Genomic DNA, 21,256 nt, shown 5'->3' with positions numbered 1-21,256 from the left:
ACCAGTTTTGGAATTTGGAAAGGTGGAAATCAAAATAATTAGTGCCTTATTCTTAGAAAAACCTTTTTACGGCAAATTTTGGTCCTAATTCCATTTTCAGACACTTTTGAAAAGCATTTGGAATCGACAGCTACCACTTCTTCCGGCATAGACTATAACATTATTTTCAATTTGAAACGGCCCGTTATACTCAACTCTCTAAAAGTACAATACTGTAATTGTTGAATTTAAATGAGACGTACATATACTATACTTGTATGAAAATGACAGAAAATATAGAACTTTACTTGCTGGACTTGTATGAAAAGTATAGTAAATACAGAACTGAATATCAGAGTGTCTCCCTTGTTAATTATTTCATTTTTAATAAATTCATGCTATTTAACATGCAAAATGTATGACTAAAACAAATTAATTGTTGTTAACGAATTAAAAAACTATACAGACATGTCATAAATTTCCATTTAATAGTTGAAAATAACGGAAGTTCAATTTTTGAAAATGTCAGGTTCAAATTTTTGGTTCCATTTTAAATAAGTAACATTGTGTTAGTGTAATTTGTAAACAATATAGAAACGAAGTAAATAAAGCAACAAAATAGCCAACAAAGTCTCAGGAATTAATTATTCGACGTTTAAGGAATTCATAAGCATAGAAAATATTGATAAAACAGTCAATAGATTGACAATTTGAGGATGAATTTTGTTAATAAAGTAAGTATCCAATTCAGTTTTCACTAACTATTTTGTTGTTCATTTTAACTGCTGGTATTTTACTTTCTTCTCTTTTAGGCAATTTGTAATTGATTTCTGATATTAGCACACTAGCCATATCTAAAAAACACTGTTTTTAGCTGTTCTAGAAGATGTAACACTTAACATCCAGATCCAGTATCTTCAGGTGAGATGAAAACTTAAGATTAGATTTAGATCCTGGATTAGATTTGAGACTTCAGATTAAATTTAAATCGTCAATGACTCTTAGATAGTTTATTAAGGAAAATTTATTAATTCATTTAGGTTGCGAATCACAAAAATAAAATTTTTAACTAATCCTTGTTTAATAAGAACTCATCAAAGTTTATATTCTTGAAAAGTGATGAGTTACAACGAGCAATCAGGATCTCATTGATTGATGTATTGCTTAATCTCGTCCTGTGATCGGAAAATATTATTTTCAAAGCAGAAAATACGCGTTCGACACTAACTTGACTGCAAGGAACAGATAAAACAGCTAAAGCAGTGTCTCGCATTAATTTATCATCTTTATACTTTGAGACATAATATTGATATATATTAAATTCTTCTTGCATGCCTGATACTCGATCCTGAGTGCTTATTCTCTCAATTTTTTCCAACGCTTCTCGTTCATTTTCCGCCTCTTGACTTATATTTTTCTGAGTTCCACTACTGGAAGCAAGAAAATCATCGAATACGTTATTGAAATTACTTTCATTTATGAATGATGATGGTATTAATCCCGATTTTGCTTTTAGTATCCTTTTATAAATTTTTAACAAAAAGGCCTGCAAGTATAGATGTAGATGTAAATGTTCTAGCTGCAACTTTACAACTAAGGTTTAAACTACTTACTTTTGCTTGATCTTCTAGATTCTTATTTCCAAATACGCTTCCTTTAAAGTTGCATCGTGGATCCAAAAATGTTGCAGCCAAAATTATGTTATTTTCTTCTAGTATCTTTGACAATCGTTGATCCATTTTTTCGTAAAGCGTCTCAGCAAATTCATTTTCTTCAAAAATTACTCTTAAATCGCACATGCATTTTTTCCATAATATGACGAAATCAGCTAGGAAGAATAATTAATTTCTGTTCATTTCACGAAAGCAAAAAAGAACAAAAGAGAATACCTGCAGAGATTTGCGTGCTCTGTAGTTTCAATGTTAAAGTATAGGCATGATGATATACTTGAACGAATTTTTGGAGGAAATCGAAAATTTCATCGGATATATAAACTGGATCATAATTTTCAATTTTTTCATATAATATTTCCAACTTGGCTCTTGATTCCAAAACTTTTTGTGCCATTAACAACGTAGAGTTCCATCGAGTTTTTGTATCTGTGGGGATGGGCTTGAAATTTAATTTAATAATTTCTTCAATATAACTTGATGATTTTAGATTTTTAACTACTTTTCTTATTATTTCGAAATATTTTTTAGCTTTTATCGACACATCATTCAATGAATCTAATACTGCCAACTGTAATGAATGAACAGCACACCGCATTATTGTGACAATAGATGAAATACTCATTAGTGCTTCCTTGATACTTTCTGGAATGTCAAACTGTGCATGCCTTTCATCATGTTTTAATAGATCAAATCCAATAACATCATCTTCATCTGATGAGTTTGCATCCAGCATTTCAAGAGCCAATTCATGTCTCATCTCATCTAATTCTTCATTCAGAAGCATGCTGTTTTGATGGTCCCTTAGGCGCTTTCCTGCAGCAATTATATTATTGCCATTATCACAAATGAATCCAGTAATCAAAGTCTTATCAATTTTAAATTCGTTTAAAATGTTGGAAATTTCTAAATTTAAGTTCGAAGCAGTATGCTTTTTGAATAGCTCAACAACGCCGATGGTGCGAATTACAGGTTTATTTTCGACCAATGAAAAAAACTGTATATTAACAGCCATAAAATTTCTTCCATGACGAGTTGCCAGGTCCGTTTTCAACGATATCATCATATTTTCGATTTCTTTTATTATTAATTTCTTAATTTCACGGGATGTTTGAGAGACGAATTGCTTAATATTATCGGAATTGATTGTTAAGCCTGTTGCTTTTGAATGAACAGCCATTAGTGCTCTAAATGGAGGTTGATTAAATGTTGTGTATGGATGAGCATGATTAACAACCATTTTCACACAATTTTCAATAACATCTCCGACCTATAAGTATGAGTGAAATTAAAATAAATCAAATCAATACGTAACTTAAGCTACCTTCAATTTTTTTGCTTTTGTTGGTCCTAAAAGTGCATCCACGTCATTTTCATCATCTACAACGATTTCTTCAATTTCCAATGTCCGCTTTTTAGATTCATGTTCTGTATCTGCTTCCTTGTCAGTATCTAGCATTTTCGCAATTTGATGGTGCATTTGATTTAAATGGCGTCTCAAATTGAATGAAGAATTTCCAGTCAATGAACTTTCACACTTTTCTAGTTTGCAAATGCTCAAATTGTTAACAGAATCAAAGGTGAAATATTCTTGTACTGCTAAAGATAATTTTTTTTTTGTTTCTTCCTGCCTTTTTTCCTAATTTTCCCATTATTTTTAACACAAACACTTCTTCTTCGTATGATCAAAAAATTACAAAAGTCCTCGTGTTATTGATCGAGGGACTTAAGCGCATTTTTGTCCCAGCGATCAGTACTTAATTTACAAGTCACTTCCAGACCTAAAAAAACTAGATCCAGCAAGATCCAAGTCACTTTCAGACCTACAAAACAAGATCCAGTAGATTAATAAAAATAAATTTTTCTTGTAACGGTTTTCTAGGAAGTTTAAATCTTTCTAACGGTTTTGCGGAATTCAAAATTTTCCCGCCAAAAGTTGTTCACGTTTTGTACTGAATGCAGAAATTCATTAATTATAGTATATTAAGAAGTAACGGTTTTCTGAAATTCAAACTTTCTAACGGTTTTGCGGAATTCAAATTTTCCCGCCAAAAGTTGTTCACGTTTTGTACTGAATGCAGAAATTCATTAATTATAGTATATTAAGAAGTAACGGTTTTCTGAAATTCAAACTTTCTAACGGTTTTCTGAAATTCAAAATTTTCCCACCAAAAGTTGTTCACGTTTTGTACTGAAAACTAAAATTCATTAATTATAGTATTTAGACAATGTTTCAAGATTTTTTAATGGCCGTCGCCGCAATAACTTTATGGAACTGAGCTATTGCAAAAAACCAGAGCTCTCAACAATGTCTGGTTGCTGAGATCTCGCGTTCCAGCCGGCCGAACAAAGTGTCTTATTAAGCTACCTTTTTGAAAAAAATTTCAAAAATGCGCTAAAAAATAACTGTAAAAGTCAAAGGTATCTTAATGAAAAAAAAAATTTTTTTTTTCTTACATTCATATTGCTTTTGATGTTCATGTTGACTGATTAAATGGACCATTTAGCATATGAGCTGACTTTATTAAATAATAATATTAATAACTATTTAAAAGGACTTAAATATAAGTACAGACAAAGTACATGCTGATAAGTATCCTCATAAAATTTAGCATGTTCTAATATACTGATTGATTTTGCTGTTGGGTAAGCTCAAAAACGTAAGCATGTATTTTTTTATATTATGGAATGGAGTTTTAAAATTTTAGAAATAATAAAAGAGATTTTTGCATGTTAAATAGCATGAATTTATTAAAAATGAAATAATTAACAAGGGAGACACTCTGATATTCAGTTCTGTATTTACTATACTTTTCATACAAGTCCAGCAAGTAAAGTTCTATATTTTCTGTCATTTTCATACAAGTATAGTATATGTACGTCTCATTTAAATTCAACAATTACAGTATTGTACTTTTAGAGAGTTGAGTATAACGGGCCGTTTCAAATTGAAAATAATGTTATAGTCTATGCCGGAAGAAGTGGTAGCTGTCGATTCCAAATGCTTTTCAAAAGTGTCTGAAAATGGAATTAGGACCAAAATTTGCCGTAAAAGGTTTTTCTAAGAATAAGGCACTAATTATTTTGATTTCCACCTTTCCAAATTCCAAAACTGGTTATTTTTTTAGATAAAATTCACATTGAGACAGAAATTAGATCATTATTTTTATTCTTTACATAGAAACGTTATTCCAAATACTGGAAATGTGGAAAATATTCTTAAAAATCACAAAAATTTTTTTCATACAATTAATTTCGCTCCCGCTCTTAAGAGCGAAATTCAGAATTTCACTCCTGCTCCTGAGAGTGAAATTTTTTAAGAGTGAAATAAAAAATTTCGCTCTCAGGAGCGTGAGGAAAATTGATCAATTTCGCTCAAGAGTAAAATAAAAATAAGAGTTTTTTTTTTCAATTCGACTCCTTTGATTTTCGCTCTTAAGAGTGAAATTAAAAATTTTAAACACTAGTTAGGCAAAAATCTTAAAAAATTGAAATTTTTACGATTCAGGAAACAGGTCACGGATCACAATTGACCTAGACGGTCAGTCTGCGAAGTAGTCAGAAGGAAGAGGAGTTGTATGTAATGCAAAAATTCTGGAATTTTAAGGATTTTTGACGAGTTTCGAGAAATTTTAGAAAATTGAAGGATTTTGCCCTTTTGAATTAGTCCCTGTTGATGTTCGCTGGTCGTACAGATCAATTGTGATCCTTAAGTGTCGCCTGAAGTTATCATTGGCTTCCAATGGTTAGTTTCCAATGCCAATCATCAAAAGTTTGCATTCAAGCGATCTTAGGTCATCCACGAGCTATTTTATCACCTAGACAGCTGGAAAATTGAATGTCGCCAGTGATAGTAAATAAGTCAATCTGACCATTGATTTCCCTCCTTTCCCCACCTTCACTTCTAGGGTTTCTGACAGCGGTTAACCGTTAACAGCATAACAGCGGTTTTTACCTGAAAATGCGGTTAACGCAAAACAGCGGTTATAGAAAATTAACCGCTGTTAACAGCATTTTTATCTGTAAAGACTTTAAATAAGAAAATTTTAACGGAAATTTTGAATTTTAATTAAAAAAAATTTAATATTTTTCATAAATCTCTCCTTTTTTGTAACAAAATGTGAGTTTTGGATAAAAATTTTATGCTAGAATTCCTTTGAAAAACTTGAAAGATTTTGGGAAATTTTTTTCAAAATTTCGCCATTGTCGTGGAGTTAAGGGCAATTTCCGTCTTGCTTGCCTTTAAAAAATCAGGAAAATTTCGGTCCAAATTTCTGCGAAGAGAGTGTTCTTAACTTTCGCAAACTTTTGTGTAAAAAAACAGCATTGCTTTCAAATATATTACAAACGCCTTAATGTTTATGAATTTTCAATAGAAAAAATAATTTTGGAGTTCATCAATCATTAAAAGTTATTCTTTTTCTTTGATTTTGGTAAATATCTTTACTTTTGTAAGTTTAGGCAACCTAATTTAACCATACGAGGCAAATGAAAAGAAAATGTATCAATAAAAAGCTCATTAACATAGTAAAATTGTGATATTATTAAAAATTCTTAATAACCGCTGTTAACCGCGTTAACAGCTGTTTTGAGTTTTTTCATAACAGCATAACAGCGGTTATGAAAAAACGCGGTTAAACAGAAACCCTATTCACTTCCTATAATGTCAAAAATAATCGCAATTCAAATAAATTAAATTCCTTAAAATGTCACAAAAATCTCAAATTCCTCCACCCCGCATCCATAGTAAATAAATTCTTTTGTCAGAATAATTAATAGCTTCTTTATCACAAATTAAACTTTAGCATCTGAATTATTAATTTACACCTTCCCAAAATTTTCATCTTGTTTAAATATCAAAAAAAGTTCAACCATAAACAATAAAATGTTGTAATAAATAAATAAATAAATAATTAATTAACGTACAACTTTGAAAGTAAAGTTATTCAATCATGAAAAATATATTGTAATATTTTGAGCCAGGGCTGGACAACCTTTTATTTTTTGGGGACATATTGGTAATTAACCTCGATTGAAGCTGCACACGGCATTTGGTTCATGGAATTTTGGAGGGACACTAATGTGCCACGACACGCAGGTTGCCCACCACTGCTCTAAACATTAAATTACCATTTGAATTATCTTGATTTAAGCTTATTAATTTATGTTATGATAAAAGAAAGCTAATTAATTTTCTTTTATTTTCATTTTCAGATACCAGAAAAAAAAGTTTTAAACCCCAAAACTTAACCGCCTCACATTAGTCGAATGGGAGGTCGAAAAAAGGGCAGCACAGCCTTTTCACATTTTCCATTTGATTAATTAGAAAATTTTTTAGAATGAAAATTCCATTAACTGCATAAATTTCCGATAAAAGCACCATAAATTAGCAATTAACGTATTTCGCATATTTCTGCTGATAACAACAGAACTGAGAGAAAGTTTTTTTTACAGAATTGAGGGGTATTTGCCTAAAATAGCTTCAATTTCCCTTTCTCGTTCCATAAATTATCCTTTTGCCCTTCCATTTTCCACACCAAAAAAATTTTTTCCATTTCCCATGTTTCTGTCAATAAATTTCAAATTAATTGATTCTATATGCGTATCATGAGTAATCTAAGCATCAGTCGCTAAAGAGGGCCGAGTCGCTTCCCATCAATAAATGAAAAGATTAAAAAGGCAAATTGTCATTTTGGGAAATGATCTAAAAATTCTTATTTTTTATCGTCCTTTTATCTGCAAATTAGAAAAATCTCATCTCTTATTGCCATTTATGCTGTTTAATTTAACGATAATCATCCAATTCTAGGCTTATTATATCTCATCGCCAGGAGCGTATTCAGGGGCGTAGGCATACGTGTATGAAGGGGGCAGGGAAAGGTCAGAAGCAGGAGCAGGGCAGAGACAGAAGCAAGGCAGAGGCAAGAGCAGGATAGAGGCAGGAGCAGAGCAGAGGCAGGAGCAAGGGCTAATTTAGGTTGAGGAGTCAGTCAACTTACTCCAACCCCCTCCCACACTACTCATTGACATTGAAGAATTTTTCAAAAAAGGGGCATGGAGAGAGGTGGCTTTGACCTCAACCCCTCCCTGAATACACCCCTTCTCCTCCTAACCCCCTAACAATCACACAACAGCAATTCCATTTCGTGAATGAGGAAATATTCACATGTCTGCTGAATTATTATTAAGTGAACGTAAAATGCTTCGCTATCTGAATACATAATGGGGCGATTTAAAGTAAAAATCTCGCTATAACTAATTTATGTTTTCCGCTACGATCATATAATAACATATATACAGTAAAAAAAATCTCGTACGTACAATTCGCATTCTTATCTGTCTGTTCCAGCTGTTTTATTTAATATACTTTAGTGGCGTTTTGTCTCTCATTGCAGATGATTTTTAATTTTTTTTTATTCTGTCTGTTTTGCATGAATAACTAAATTATTAAAAATTATGCATTTTAAATTTCGTGCTCCACGCGTCCAATTAAAATTGTTATTTATCTACACGAGTGCAATGATGACGCTAGAGAGCTGTCTTTTAGCAGCCAGAGTGTGTTCTCATGAACAGATTAAGCTGAGAGTAAAGCACATCATCAAGAATGTTTAAGGTTTCATAACTTCACCGTCGCGTTAATTATTAATCCTGATGAGGCGCAGGTGGGACCTTGATGGCACCCGAGTGTGCAACCTGACATAATGTCTAGTGAGAAATAGATCTAGTCGACAAATGACAAATTTTACGAAGCATTAACTCAGAGAAAATGTCATTAGTCGACCTTAAGTCTAGTAAGTAGCTGGATATTATGACAGGTCCTCCATTCAAGGGCCTCTGGTCACCCAAATCGGGTGGGGCAGCATCTAATTGGCACCAAAAAATTAAATACACCGCATTGTGCCGTTCAGATTAAGTGAGCATTTTGCCAAGATGTTAAATGTCTTTCTAGTGACTTTGTGGAGTACCCGAAATGGTGCTTGACTCCAATTTGTTGTGATTAACTCAATAGTTGTCGGTTCGAATCCTATCACCCTTAAATTTGTGCTTATTCAGAAGTCGAATGTACAAAACTCATGCTTGTGTCAAAGTAGCTTCACAACTTCCATATCCACTGCATATGCCATTATTATGTCATATTTATGCCCTACAAACAATCCCCCATATAGTTGCGAGATAGCAAAACATAATTCTCGTTGGTTAATACAAGAACATTTCTCCTTTCCCATCCATAGATTATGGTCGCATTTTTATTATTACAGTTAGGCATCATGTTGAACCACATCACGTTTTCTAATTTTTTTCCTAAACATATGAAGAATATTTTAGAAAGGCATGGATACAATGTAAATCCTGGCCTGAAGTGAAAAAAAAGACAAGAATATGGCATGACATCAACAAACCATCAGCAACAATCTCTTACATTTATACGATAATATGTATGTACATATACAATTTTTTGACTATAAAAAAGTGGAGCAAACTGAGAAGAAAGACTACAACCTTCTGCATACAATTTTTGTATTATGCATGGTTGTATAAGAACTGACAAAATGTCAGACAATATAAAGAAAAGTGGAAAATTTCACTTTAGAAGATTTCATTCACATTTGTAGACATACAAGGCTTTTTGCCTTCTTTATTTATGATATTTTGTCTGCAAATTGTTATTTTATAACTGTTTACTGAAATTTTAATAACATAATAATGACTGACTGTTTTGAGGTTTTTATGTTGATTGGCATGAACTTTTGTTGAATGTTTTGTAGTTTAACCTTTTTTTTGGCAAAGGATATATGCTTACAAAATAAGGTTCATTAAATTTTAGATGTTGTTGGTGAAGGAAGGGGTGTAGTCAGTGAAGTCATGCGGGTGTAGTCAGTGAAGTCATGCTGGTATAGTCAAGAATGATTTAAAGAAGGATGGAAAGTGTTGATTATGAATGCTTTGTATGGATCGCAAGAAGCCCATATGGCCATTAGCTAGGGTGGTCAAAGGATTATGACAAACAATCAGAACACTATTGGAAAAATCAGGACATTTTGAGGCTTTGTCGGGACACAGCAGCAAGGATGAAAAGCAAAGCAGCGTTCCGGCAACCATTAACCGGCATAATTTTGCAAGAAAATCAATACAAATTATCAAGAATTTGTACAGCTTTTGCCTATCACAGATGCCTGTTTTGCAACTCTGGAATGAATTCTATATCTTCACACCTAATTGACCTCCCCCTGAATACCCCACTTACAAAATAAATCCCTAACAATCCCAACTTGTCGAAGACAGACATTTAATTCAAGGTCAGCTCTTTCAGCTTTAAAATCTATATTGATTTTGTCTAAACTTTTGTTGATCAAGCGACAGATTATTTAAGTTAGATACTAGAATTATTTTACCCCGGGGCAAGGTTTATGTAACGATTGTCGAAAAAGTAAATTATTGGCTTTAAAAAGAGGACTTTTTTTGGAGACCTTTTCGTTTACGCATTCTGACTTTTAATACAACAAATACCAAAAATGGAGAAGATTGAAAAATTAAGGCTTCTATTCAATGTTTTTTCTTCAACTTTTCTTATTTATGCCTGACTCACACCAGCATAAATCACCTTATTTCTAAATATAAAAAATCTAAATAGAATTTCCGCCGCTCATTTAATTTAATTATCCTTATTCTAATTTCTTCATAAATAAAGCTATAGCTATGGATATAAACTTTTTCTCAAAAAAACATTAATCAACAAAATCAGTAATTAGATTTTCAGATCTACGTGATTGCGAGTTTTTGTATTTCAATTTTGGAATTAAAAATTATTTAATTAAATTTTCTCCTATGATATTCTTTCATAAATAAGAATGAAAACTTAATTGCCTAAGATTGTGATCTCCCTCAGGTGATATATCACTCAAAAACTTTTTTTATAATCATTTAAATATATTTTTATTTTGATGCCTTGAAGACAGTCACATACGCTATTATTTAATTTGTAATACTTGCTGTTCTTAATTTGAGTTGTTTATATAGGTTACGTTTTTAGATTTATGAGATCTTGTGCTCTTCTGGGGAATCTATGGTTGATCTGAGTGTTCAAAATTATAAATTCATTTGCTTTAAGGTTCTGTATTGTTGCTATATCTCCTAACAGGCAAATAGCATGCCTTCATGATACGGAAAGACCAATATGGTACCTAAAAAGGATCTCTTTGCCTGTTAGGGATCTATCTTAGTAATTAGACAGCTACAGCAAGCTTTTAGTCTAGTCCAGTGTTATTCAAACTCATCGGTACCAAGGTACACCTTGATGGTAAGCCATGATCGAAATTGAACATGGAAATCAGTTCATGGACTTTCCAAACAATTTCGATGTCAAACTAGTTTGTCGTGGCACACAGTTTGGACAACGCTGACATAGTCTACATGAACTTAGCACAAGCAGATCACTAGATTATTTTTCTCGTTAATTTCAAGATATAGAGACGACTAATTGCATCTGAATGTCATCAGATGTCCCTGTAGAAAGACATTCACCAGACTGATTACTTGCTGATTAAGTTGTCCGCCCAGGGAGCTTGCCTACATTGTCAACTTGCTCAATGAGGTGTATTTACCGACTCTTGTCTAAAAAACTGAGTTTGTGCTGATTTCAGCATTCAAAAAGTGGTAATCTCTTAAATTTTTGAAAGAAAATTACAACCAGGCATTCAGTCATCCTAGTAGATAAGCAAGTACTGCCAAGAATCCATTAAGAAATGAACACAAAGAATTCATCTTCAATAATGTGTGAAAAAAAGATCCTCAAAAATCATTTAAAGACATTTCTATCCTTGAAAATTTCTTATTTTTAATTCACAATTTCTGAAGGAATCAGCAAAAATTCAACTTGAGTACGTAAACTGTTTTGCATGGATAAGTAGCTTCACTTCCCTTTTTTGTTCGTTTTTTCTCAAAAGAAGTAATTCAACCAACATTGTTGCGTAGTACATAACAATGACAACAACAGGAACAGAATACATGGAATATGTTTATGCAAATTTTCTACTTTTTTTTACATCGCTTGCTTCACTCTCGCTTTTGTATGTCTCAAGCATATAGCTGTGAAAGCTTAAATTTACATAAATTTATATAGATTTGAGAGGGCATAGAAAGGAAAAAATTGTCTCAAAACTCTCGCACTACGTGCGGCAAAACATCTGCAAAAATATCATGATTGTGTCGAGAAAATAGAGGAATAATGAAATGTGAAGGAGAAAGTTCATGACAATGAATTTTAAGGATATTGTGGCTGTTGAGAAGTATAAAATTATAATTCTTCTTCAAAGTTGTAAGAGGGATCTATGACATAGTGTTAAATGTCATAGATACTTTTGAATATGTAACAGATAGTCACAGATTAATACTCACTTAAGCTGATGACTATTACAATTAGACTGGAGAATTGAGCGGCATAATGCGGTGAAACGCATTTATTGCCATAAAAATGGAACGAAATCATACATGAGCAGTAAATACCAACCATCACGGTGCCGTCAGACTAACGTTGCGTCATACAATTAATAACCGCGACGTGTCTGAGCGAATACGTTGTGCTGTTTGGGAGAGTTTGACGACAGCTTCGAGTCAGCATGATTTTTTGTATGAAAAGTCGAAGTTTATGAGCCGGTTTCTAGGAAAGCCGTAGCCTATTATCAATTCTAGGAGATGCACACCTGTCCATCTCGAATTTCTGAGTAGATAGCAGGTGGAAGCAAATCTCGAAGTCGAATAGGACTTTATATTGAAAAGTTGACTCGAATCATCGTGGCTTCATATGAAATTCGAATAGATTTCGACTCATGGGAGATAGGGGAGATGGGGTATAGCCGGAGTTAGTAAGGATGCGTCTGGAGTACACATCACGTCGTGGAATGGCTGAAAATCTGTCTCCAGGAAAGCCATGAAATCCAACATAAGGTCAGACTCAAGTCGGTCGGGAATCTGTTTTTCGGCCATTTTTCACTTTATGCTTCGCTTTTTCGAAATCCAGGTCCCAATAAATTTTCTGGATCGGGATTGAAATTTCTGAGATTTTCCAATCCTGATCTCGATAGCGAGAAATTATACTATGTACTGTCAGGAAGGGTAACCTGGATAGCACTAAAACTCAACCTCAGGTTGACTCAATTTCTACTTCTGCTCTCAAATGTCCTCAAAGTCAAAATGCTCAAAGAATGCCTTTAAATTCTCCTGAAATCTATTTGAACTCTCAATGGTCTACCACATGGAAGCTTTTGTATCATCTGGGACATCATCTAGAGATAAAATAGTTGGAAAGCCTTCCCAGAAGGACAAAACATTTCATTTTTCAAATTGCCACAATAATTTTAATTGAAATTTTTTTGCCTTCCCATTCATTCTTCTTATAAGGTATTCATCGTCTGTTAATGGTTATTTACAATTTATATTCCATAAAAATTCCAGTCTTTCAAAAATTTTATTATTTATTGGTTTGGAAACATTTTCAACATGAAAAAAAGGCAATCTATTAAAGCAAAGTAAACGCATTTATTCTACTTCTTATTTAACATGAAAAAAGTACACAAGTGCAATTTATGTTTGCCAAATACTCATACGTAAAGCTTTAGGATAAATTGTATCTTATGGAAATTGAGACACAGCAAAACTCGTTGAATATGAACATTATAGCAAGAAAATGTGAAAAGTTTCAAGGCGAGCACAAAAAAAGAAGACAACAAGCCAAACAATGAGATAAACAGGACCTTGCCCTGAGAATATCGATCAATAAATTATTTCCATTAAAGCCTCATTTTTTTTTTTTACTTGCGTAAATTGCCATATTTTTCTTCTTCATTAAATCATACTTTAAAATACCACCACAGCACAAATTCTCTAGCTTCACCCATTCAATTCCATTTATCTTACGTTCTTTTATGTATCTAAAGCAATTTATTCATAAGGATCAGGGCAATAAAATTATGAAAAGATAAACGATAGAAGCCTTTTTTTATTTTATTCTTTCCATTATATTTATATATCCTTAACAAGTTTAGTGCAGAGGAAAAAAAGAAAAGCTTTTAAAGGCATGCATGCATGCACATTGAATGTATATACGTATATACACACATATTTTGTCTTAACATGCTTACGGAGTGTGTTTTATTTAACATTTATTCATTGCATTGACACAGGAAAAAAAAGCCATAAAAATGAGTAACACAGGCAAACAGTTCCTTTTTTTCTGTGTCATAGATTCATGGTAGAAAAACGTGCTTGACGTATGAACTAGTTGTGGATTACCCTTGAATGAGATCTGTTAATAATATTTTAATTTTTTTTTTGCCGAGGATCTTGAAGTTTTAAGGATGCTTTTTGGGAATTTTGCGGCTCTTCTGCTCTCAAGAGTAGATTAAGGTGAAAGCAACTCTTGCAAGCATGCTCAACTAGTATATTTAAGAAGAACAAGCTCTCCAGAGCATGCTCTTTGCTTGCTAGGACTAGTGCATTGAAATGGCGACTCACAGCATTTTTTTGTAGATTACAGGCAGTATTAGCTTCAGACGAGTGGTTTCAATCTCACTATAAACTGTTGGTCTGGGTTTGAGTGCGTTGAGTGCGTTGAAGCAAATGCGTTGAGTTCTGGTTCTTTACTACTGACATCCTTGTCTAGAAAAACTGCAGAAAATTAGACGAAGTACAGAAAATCTGGACAAACCTTAATACCATTGACATGACCTTTGAAGATATCTAGGAACGAAATGACTGCCTTAAGGTCATTATCTGAACTAATTCAAGGCATCCCTGTAAAGCACAAGTATGCCAAAATATGCGACATCCAGTCATTATCTGAACTGGCTAAAATTGAGCAAACTTTGTGGCTGACCTGACACTTTGTGCTACTTTAGATTGGCATTCACTAGTCATAGACCAGTCCTAGCATCAGATGATACCTAAGAAAATGCATAAGCAACTCTAAGATACATGTAGGCAAGGAATCATTCAAAAGCCTCATACCAAACACAAACCCAGCTTTAATAAGGATTATTAAGAATTACTCGTGGGTTAAAAATCCTAAATAAATATCTTTTGTTGGCTACAATGAGCTGAATATTCAACAACAATAAAAATCTCACAAAATACATCCAAAGGGAGATGAACATTCAGATAGATATGGGTTCAGTTTGAAGAAGAATCAAAAGGAAATAAGCACAATAAGATTTTCGCTTAAAATCTGCTTTCAATTTTCAATAAAAACCTATCAAATATGCTGCATACGAGAAAAGGAGGATTAAGAGAAAAACTTTTCAATTCCATGGGATCGAAAATGCGACATTTATAGCTAATATGAAATTTCTCCCTCTCCGTGCTTAATGGCCACAAGGATGGCGTAATTTATGGAAATAATATATTATTATATGAAAAATGCTAAAATATGTGAAAGAAAAAACCACATTCGTATATATGCTTATATAAAGGAACATGTGTGAGATTATTCTGTGTGTATTTGTGCGTGTATAAGGCTATGAAGAAGGCTAAATATATATATAAAATTCAATCTCAAGTGACTTGAAGTCTGAATGGTAAAAAAATAAAAAAAAAATTTCTCTCTTTTGTGTCAAACGATAAAATGGAAATTTTTGTTGAATACAATGCTGAGTATGCTGGTTGTCGAATGCTTGAATTACTTATGGGGACATCCAGTTGTAATGTAATCTGAGAAATCGAATTTTTGACCCCACCTTACCCCTTCGTAATATGATTTCCAAGGAAAAAGTGTTGATTTTGATGAGATGTTTACGGAAGGGGGTTGATTGTCCATAAGAGCACCCTTAAGCCTTCCAAGAGCGCCACTAAGCTTCCTAAGAGCGCCTTTCAAAACCATCTAAGAGCGTCTCTTATGATTCTTAAAAGCGATATCCAAAGCCCCTTAAGAACGCCCTCCAAAGCCCCCTAAGAGCGCATTCCATATCCCCTTAAAAGCACACCCCATAGTCCTTTAGGAGCGCACCCAAAAGCCCCCTTGGCATTCTAAGAGCGTCTCCTAAGAACGTCCGTAAGCCTCTTAAGATCGCCTCTCAAAGTCATCTAAGAGCGCCCCTTATAACTCTTAAGAGCGTCTCCAAGAGCGTCTCTCAATGCCTCTTATGAGCGCCTCCAAATACCCTTAAGAGCGCGTCCCAAGAACCTCCTAAGAACGTCCCGCCTAAGCCACCTAAGACTCCTAAGAACTTCCTTTAAGAACCGTAATAACTAAAATCCCCCCATTATGGACGTGAATGTATGTGTTGAGACTTTATATATGTTCCTTATTTTATTTTTATTTTTATATTCACTCCGAATAATATTTGTCAAAAAACGAGATTTTAATGGTCGAATTCGATGAAGAATAAGAAAAATTAAATATATTTTTTTTTCCATGACAAAAGTGCTTTTTAAGCATGCAAGGATGGAGATTTTTTTTATTATGGTTGAATTGTTCCGATTCTAGACGTGAAATCAATTTTTTATGCTATTCAGCTGTAAAAAGCTGAGAAATTTCTATACCCAAAATATATGTTCGTATATCCAAATATCCCACAATCAAAATAGAATCGACACTTTATTACCATCAATTCAGTTACCAGAATAAAAAGAGAAAATCAACTTCAGAAGTGTAAATAATAAAAAAAATTGACAAATTTACTCACCAAATAATATACACCGAAGGGCATTACGACGACTGCCACGAGTAAATCGGCAATTGCCAATGATACAATAAAGTAATTTGTTACAGTCTGTAATGTTCGTTCACGCAATACTGCCAATATCACTAACACATTACCGAAGAGCGTGAGAAATGGAAATATAACTAGTATCAGTGCCCAATAATTTGAATTTGCTGTAATGAGAAATAAAAGGAAGAATTATTAATTAAATGTCTATGTCTATGTCTGTGTTTATTTAAAGAAGTAATTAATGTCAATAAATCATATCAATTGGAATTGATGTCTTGGTGATTAGGGATGTGGGAAGGTGTCTATACCCGAGTGACACAGATGAAGAAGACTTTGCCTAGGGTCTACTGAAGTCTCGGATTTGACGTATTTTCGGTACCGAGGTTGAGACCGAGATTAAGACTACAAGCACTAAGGACAACTTAATTTTGGATTAGACCCGGAACTTACCAAATCAGGTATGAGTCACACAATCTGGTGCTTTGATTAAGGTGCCATTAGAGCAACCTTTCGGAGTGGCACAATGGGGTCAAAATCAGACATTATGATGCCCTTTGAAAAAACATCGCATATTGCCGTTAATATGGTGACGCAGTGGTGTGTTGCTCGGGTTTATGTCTTGATACATGTTGTGGCAATAGAGAAGAATTAGAGCGGTACTATAAATGATCTGGAATATTTGTATCGAAATAACGTTTAGCACCTCAATCCCTTACTCCACTCCTATATAAACATAATGACAACATTTCATAAATTGTCCGAAATACAAAAGTACATATCAAGTAAATCCCAAATCACATAAATTCTCCGATTAAATTGTCATAAATTAAATATCATATGTATGTACACATAAAATGATGAAAATGACCTGACTTGTTCATTATCTCGGACAAATTATGATGAATACATGAATGTTGAGTATGCTTAAAGGGGGATGTGATGAGAGATGCTTTAATATTCAAAGAGATTTAAAGGTCAATTACGTTGGTGTATTTTTTATATCATGGTGGTGTGTGCGCAAAAAGCGATAATTACACACCCAACTTGTGTTTACAAATAGCAAACTTTATGTTTCATACCCAATTCTGTCAATATTTTTTATAAGCATAACAGACATGCAACCTAATTTGAATTTAATTTGTTGCTTACAATGTCAATGATTTATTGGTCAATTTAAAATACCCGAGTGACATAAATGAGGAAGGGTCAGCCAGGGAGCTGTCATGGTTCTGCTACAGAGCTTTCAAGGTTCCGTCACAGAGCTTTTAAGGTTCCGACACGGAGCTTTCAACGTTCCGTCAAGGAGCTTTCAAGGTTCCGTCAGACAGCTTTCAGAGTTTCGTCAGGCAGCTTTCAAGGTTCCGTCACGGAGTTTTCAAGGTTCCGACACGGAGCTTTCAAGGTTCCGACATAGAGCTTTCAAGGTTCCGTTATGGAGCTTTCAAGGTTCCGTCACAGAGCTTTCAAGGTTCTGCTAAAGCTCCATAGCAGAGCCCCTTCTTAATTTGTGTCACTCGGAACTGATACATGATTCACAATACTTACATGCACTAATATCATTACATGAAGTAGAATTGGTCAGCGAACAATTCGCCTGATATATACTGATAGATGAATTAAAATCACTTCCATTATAATTATAAAAGTATTCGCCAAAATCTTCCATCAACAGCATAAAATTACTTCCACTTTCATATGATATTTTGGCACTATCATTATAATTATTATCATCACTACTTAAATTACTATTTATGCTCTTATATTGATATAATGTTGATTGATTAAAATTATTACTTATGGTTGACGTAAGATTATTATAACTATTATTATTATTATTATTACTATTTGTATAATTGCTATAATTTTGACTAGAATAATTATTTATTATTGTGGATGTAATCGTTAATGTTGTGGCTGCAACTAATGGGATAGTCGGTGCAGTCGATGGATTAACTGTCGATTCGATAGATGTTGAAGGCGTAAACGGCGATACTAGAGTATAATTATGTGATGATGTAGCATTATTATGCTGGATGATGTTTGGTGCTGTCGATTTTGTCGGGACAGCACCAAATGGTGATGTTGAATTGGATGGCGATAAAGTTGTGTTTGTATCATTGTTGTATAGCTTGAAGTAGTGAACTGCAGTTGAATTAAAATTAATTGAGTCGTTTATAGCCATTTCTCAGCACTTCTTGACACACACAACGGATTTCCACTTTTTAAGTTTTGGTCTGGCGAATTTGGAAAAACTTTTTTGTTTGTTTTTCGTGGATTTATGGATTAAACTTATTACTTTTTTTATATCTATAATGAATTCTTATGACTTAATTTCACTAAAGTTACTCTGCTAGTTCCATTTCTCTATTTTATTATACTTTTTAGTGTCTCTTTTTTTAAGTTTTGTCACTCAATTCTCGCGAAACTAAATTTTCATCCCTCATTTCGAACTGGGACTTCCTTTTTTATGTTTCATTATTTCTTATCACATTTTTTTATTTTATTTTATATTTTATTACCCATTAACATTCATTTTCACATAATTATTACATTATAAATATACAGCATTTTGCTCTACTAATTTTTTCTTTTTATCATTTATATTTGCATACACAGCAAAAAAGGGGGCTGTAAAGATAAGAAAAGAAGAAATACAGTTTTAATTAACGTAAAGAATATTTTAGTTTTAATTTTTTAAGAGGGGGTTGGCCGCAAATGATGTCATTCTTTGGCATTGTTCACTTATTTCGTATCGTAACAGGCAAAAAGGATGCTTTCTTGGTCTCCTGCTTTGCACAGAAATATCACATTGGTACCTAATAGTGGCCTCCTTGTTTTTTATGGGTAGCTCTCTTGATTGTGTTGATAAGGATGCTAGAGTTCTCAATATCCCAAATTGGCAGAAGTTATCAAAAGATAGAGCTGTCTACAGACGTTCTTTAAACGCGACAATGGGCCCCCGTGCGCCCTAGCCAAGGAAATAAGTAAGAAGTAAATTCTCTGAGGAGGGGATGTTAAAGGCTGTTAGGGAGATGTTAAAGACGATAACGATTTATTACGTTACGTAACAAGTGAACGATCCCATATTAAACAGCATCATACTAAAGCTGAACATCAGATGCTATGAGCAACCGAAAATAATAAGTACAAATGAACTCTTTACAGTAAATTTGAATCAATTTCATTTTTCTTTAACGCAGTGTTTGTCAAGCTATGATCTGAGACATGAAAGCTTTTGGATGTTTATCCAGAATTTTGTTGACCAAAAAAGATAAGACTTGTCTAAAAATGGTAGCCTGTAAGGAAAACGTGTTAACCAGTAGGCTTGCACGAGCCATAAGATACAGCCGAAAACTGCAAGCCTGCCTTTCTAAAATTCAGAAAATACAGATCTGCCAAACCTTAAAAATCATTCTCAGGATCAGAAACGAGGAGAATTGACTGGAAAATCAAGTCATTCTCCAACATTACAAGGAAAAAAATGTCGACAAATCTGGCACCAGATTCAAATTTAATGTAACTCTGGCCTGGATCCAGAATTTTTAACTCTTGGTGTCTTTTGAGCAGACTTAAATAAGGAATGCCCTAGCTAACAATGGGCATTCTCACATAGTTTAGCGATCCCTTCATATGATATGTCAATATATTGTCTAATTCAGAGCTTGAAGTCGACTAGGATTTTGTATGAAAGTGTCGACTCGATTTGACTTGACTCGAAATCAATTCTGTACAAAAAGTCGACTCGCTATCGGGATTTCCGAAAATTTATCGGGAACGGGATTTCGAGAAAGCAGCATGCTCGACTCCATTCAAAATCTGAATCAACTTCAAGTTCTAGTCTAACTAGACTAAAATTGAAAAACTTTTATGGAAACTCAAAGCTATTATGACTCTAAAAATTCCATTAAACTTAATATACTAGCGACCATGGCATACCTAAACTACTATCACGAAACTCTAAAATTCCAAACGACACAGTTTTGAAACAACTGCTTTAAAGTACATAAATCAAGCTTTAAAATGCAATAAATTTGCAGCTCTTAACATAACACAAAATTTTCATCAGAATATGTAAATGAATAACTAAGGAACTCCCTAGTTGAAGCACCTCACATAAAATATGCTTTTTAATGTAAATTCATAAATTTTATAGTAGCGTAATTTATGTGCTTCATAGTATAAAAAAATTGCGTATCAATCTCCATAAAATAATTACATTTATTTCCAATGTCAACAGCATAAGGTCATGACCATGAAATAAAAATTTTCAAATGTTAAAGGAACGCTTTAAATGTCAAAAAAGGAGATTTTTTTGTGCGTTGCTACAGCAGTCAATCTCAGCTTGATTAATTACCGACAAATTAAAATATATTTCTCATTAATGACTGAAAATAAATTGATTCAAATTTAATTTACAAGGTCAAATGACTTAAATTAAAGTCCAGTTTCCTGGCTTCATTTATGGTGCTAAAAAGAATTTCAATTTCTCTCTGTCTCGCATGATGTGTCACAATATATTTCATTTCCTTCCTTTTTTCATTCTCATCGTTGTTGGTTGATAAAAAGCTTATATATAGGAGTTAATGTGTGGTGAATTATGATAGCGCGGTTTCTGTGTAGTGTCCGCAAAGGACGGAGTTTTATGATTTATTTGATGGATAAAAAATGTATTAAATATGGGAATGCATGTGTGTGTGGATGAAGAGACGCATTTAAGGACGAAGTAATTGGATATTCAATTGGCATACAAACATTCATAAATACATACATACGAATACTTATTCATTTAGATTAGAATTCATTCAAATAATGTCGTAATGCCGTGAGAAATTTGCAAATCCGTTTTATATCAGCCACAATACCGAACAGCACAAAGTTGCAAACCGTAGTTTCAACCTAAAAATT

General features: G+C 33.3%; 1 protein-coding gene across 1 annotated transcript in view; it reads right to left on the bottom strand.

Annotated features, from left to right (window-relative positions):
* Dop2R (dopamine D2-like receptor) overlaps positions 1 to 18,059 on the bottom strand; it is a 110,664-nt gene extending 92,605 nt beyond the window's left edge. Inside the window, exons 1-2 of the mRNA XM_070645146.1 lie at positions 17,897 to 18,059; positions 16,325 to 16,515 (exon numbers count right to left, since the gene is read on the bottom strand). Coding sequence (XP_070501247.1) covers positions 16,325 to 16,515; positions 17,897 to 18,026 — 321 coding nt within the window. The 5' untranslated portion in view covers positions 18,027 to 18,059. The remainder of the gene's footprint in view (positions 1 to 16,324; positions 16,516 to 17,896) is intronic.
* Positions 18,060 to 21,256: the final 3,197 nt, after the last annotated feature.

This window comes from Chironomus tepperi, unplaced genomic scaffold, assembly GCF_022539635.2.
Source record: "Chironomus tepperi strain 1889 unplaced genomic scaffold, CSIRO-AGI_Ctep_v1 contig_351, whole genome shotgun sequence".
NCBI lineage: Eukaryota > Metazoa > Arthropoda > Insecta > Diptera > Chironomidae > Chironomus > Chironomus tepperi.
The sequence above is the reverse complement of the archived record's forward strand: the minus strand, read 5'-3'. Positions and strand labels throughout refer to the sequence as shown.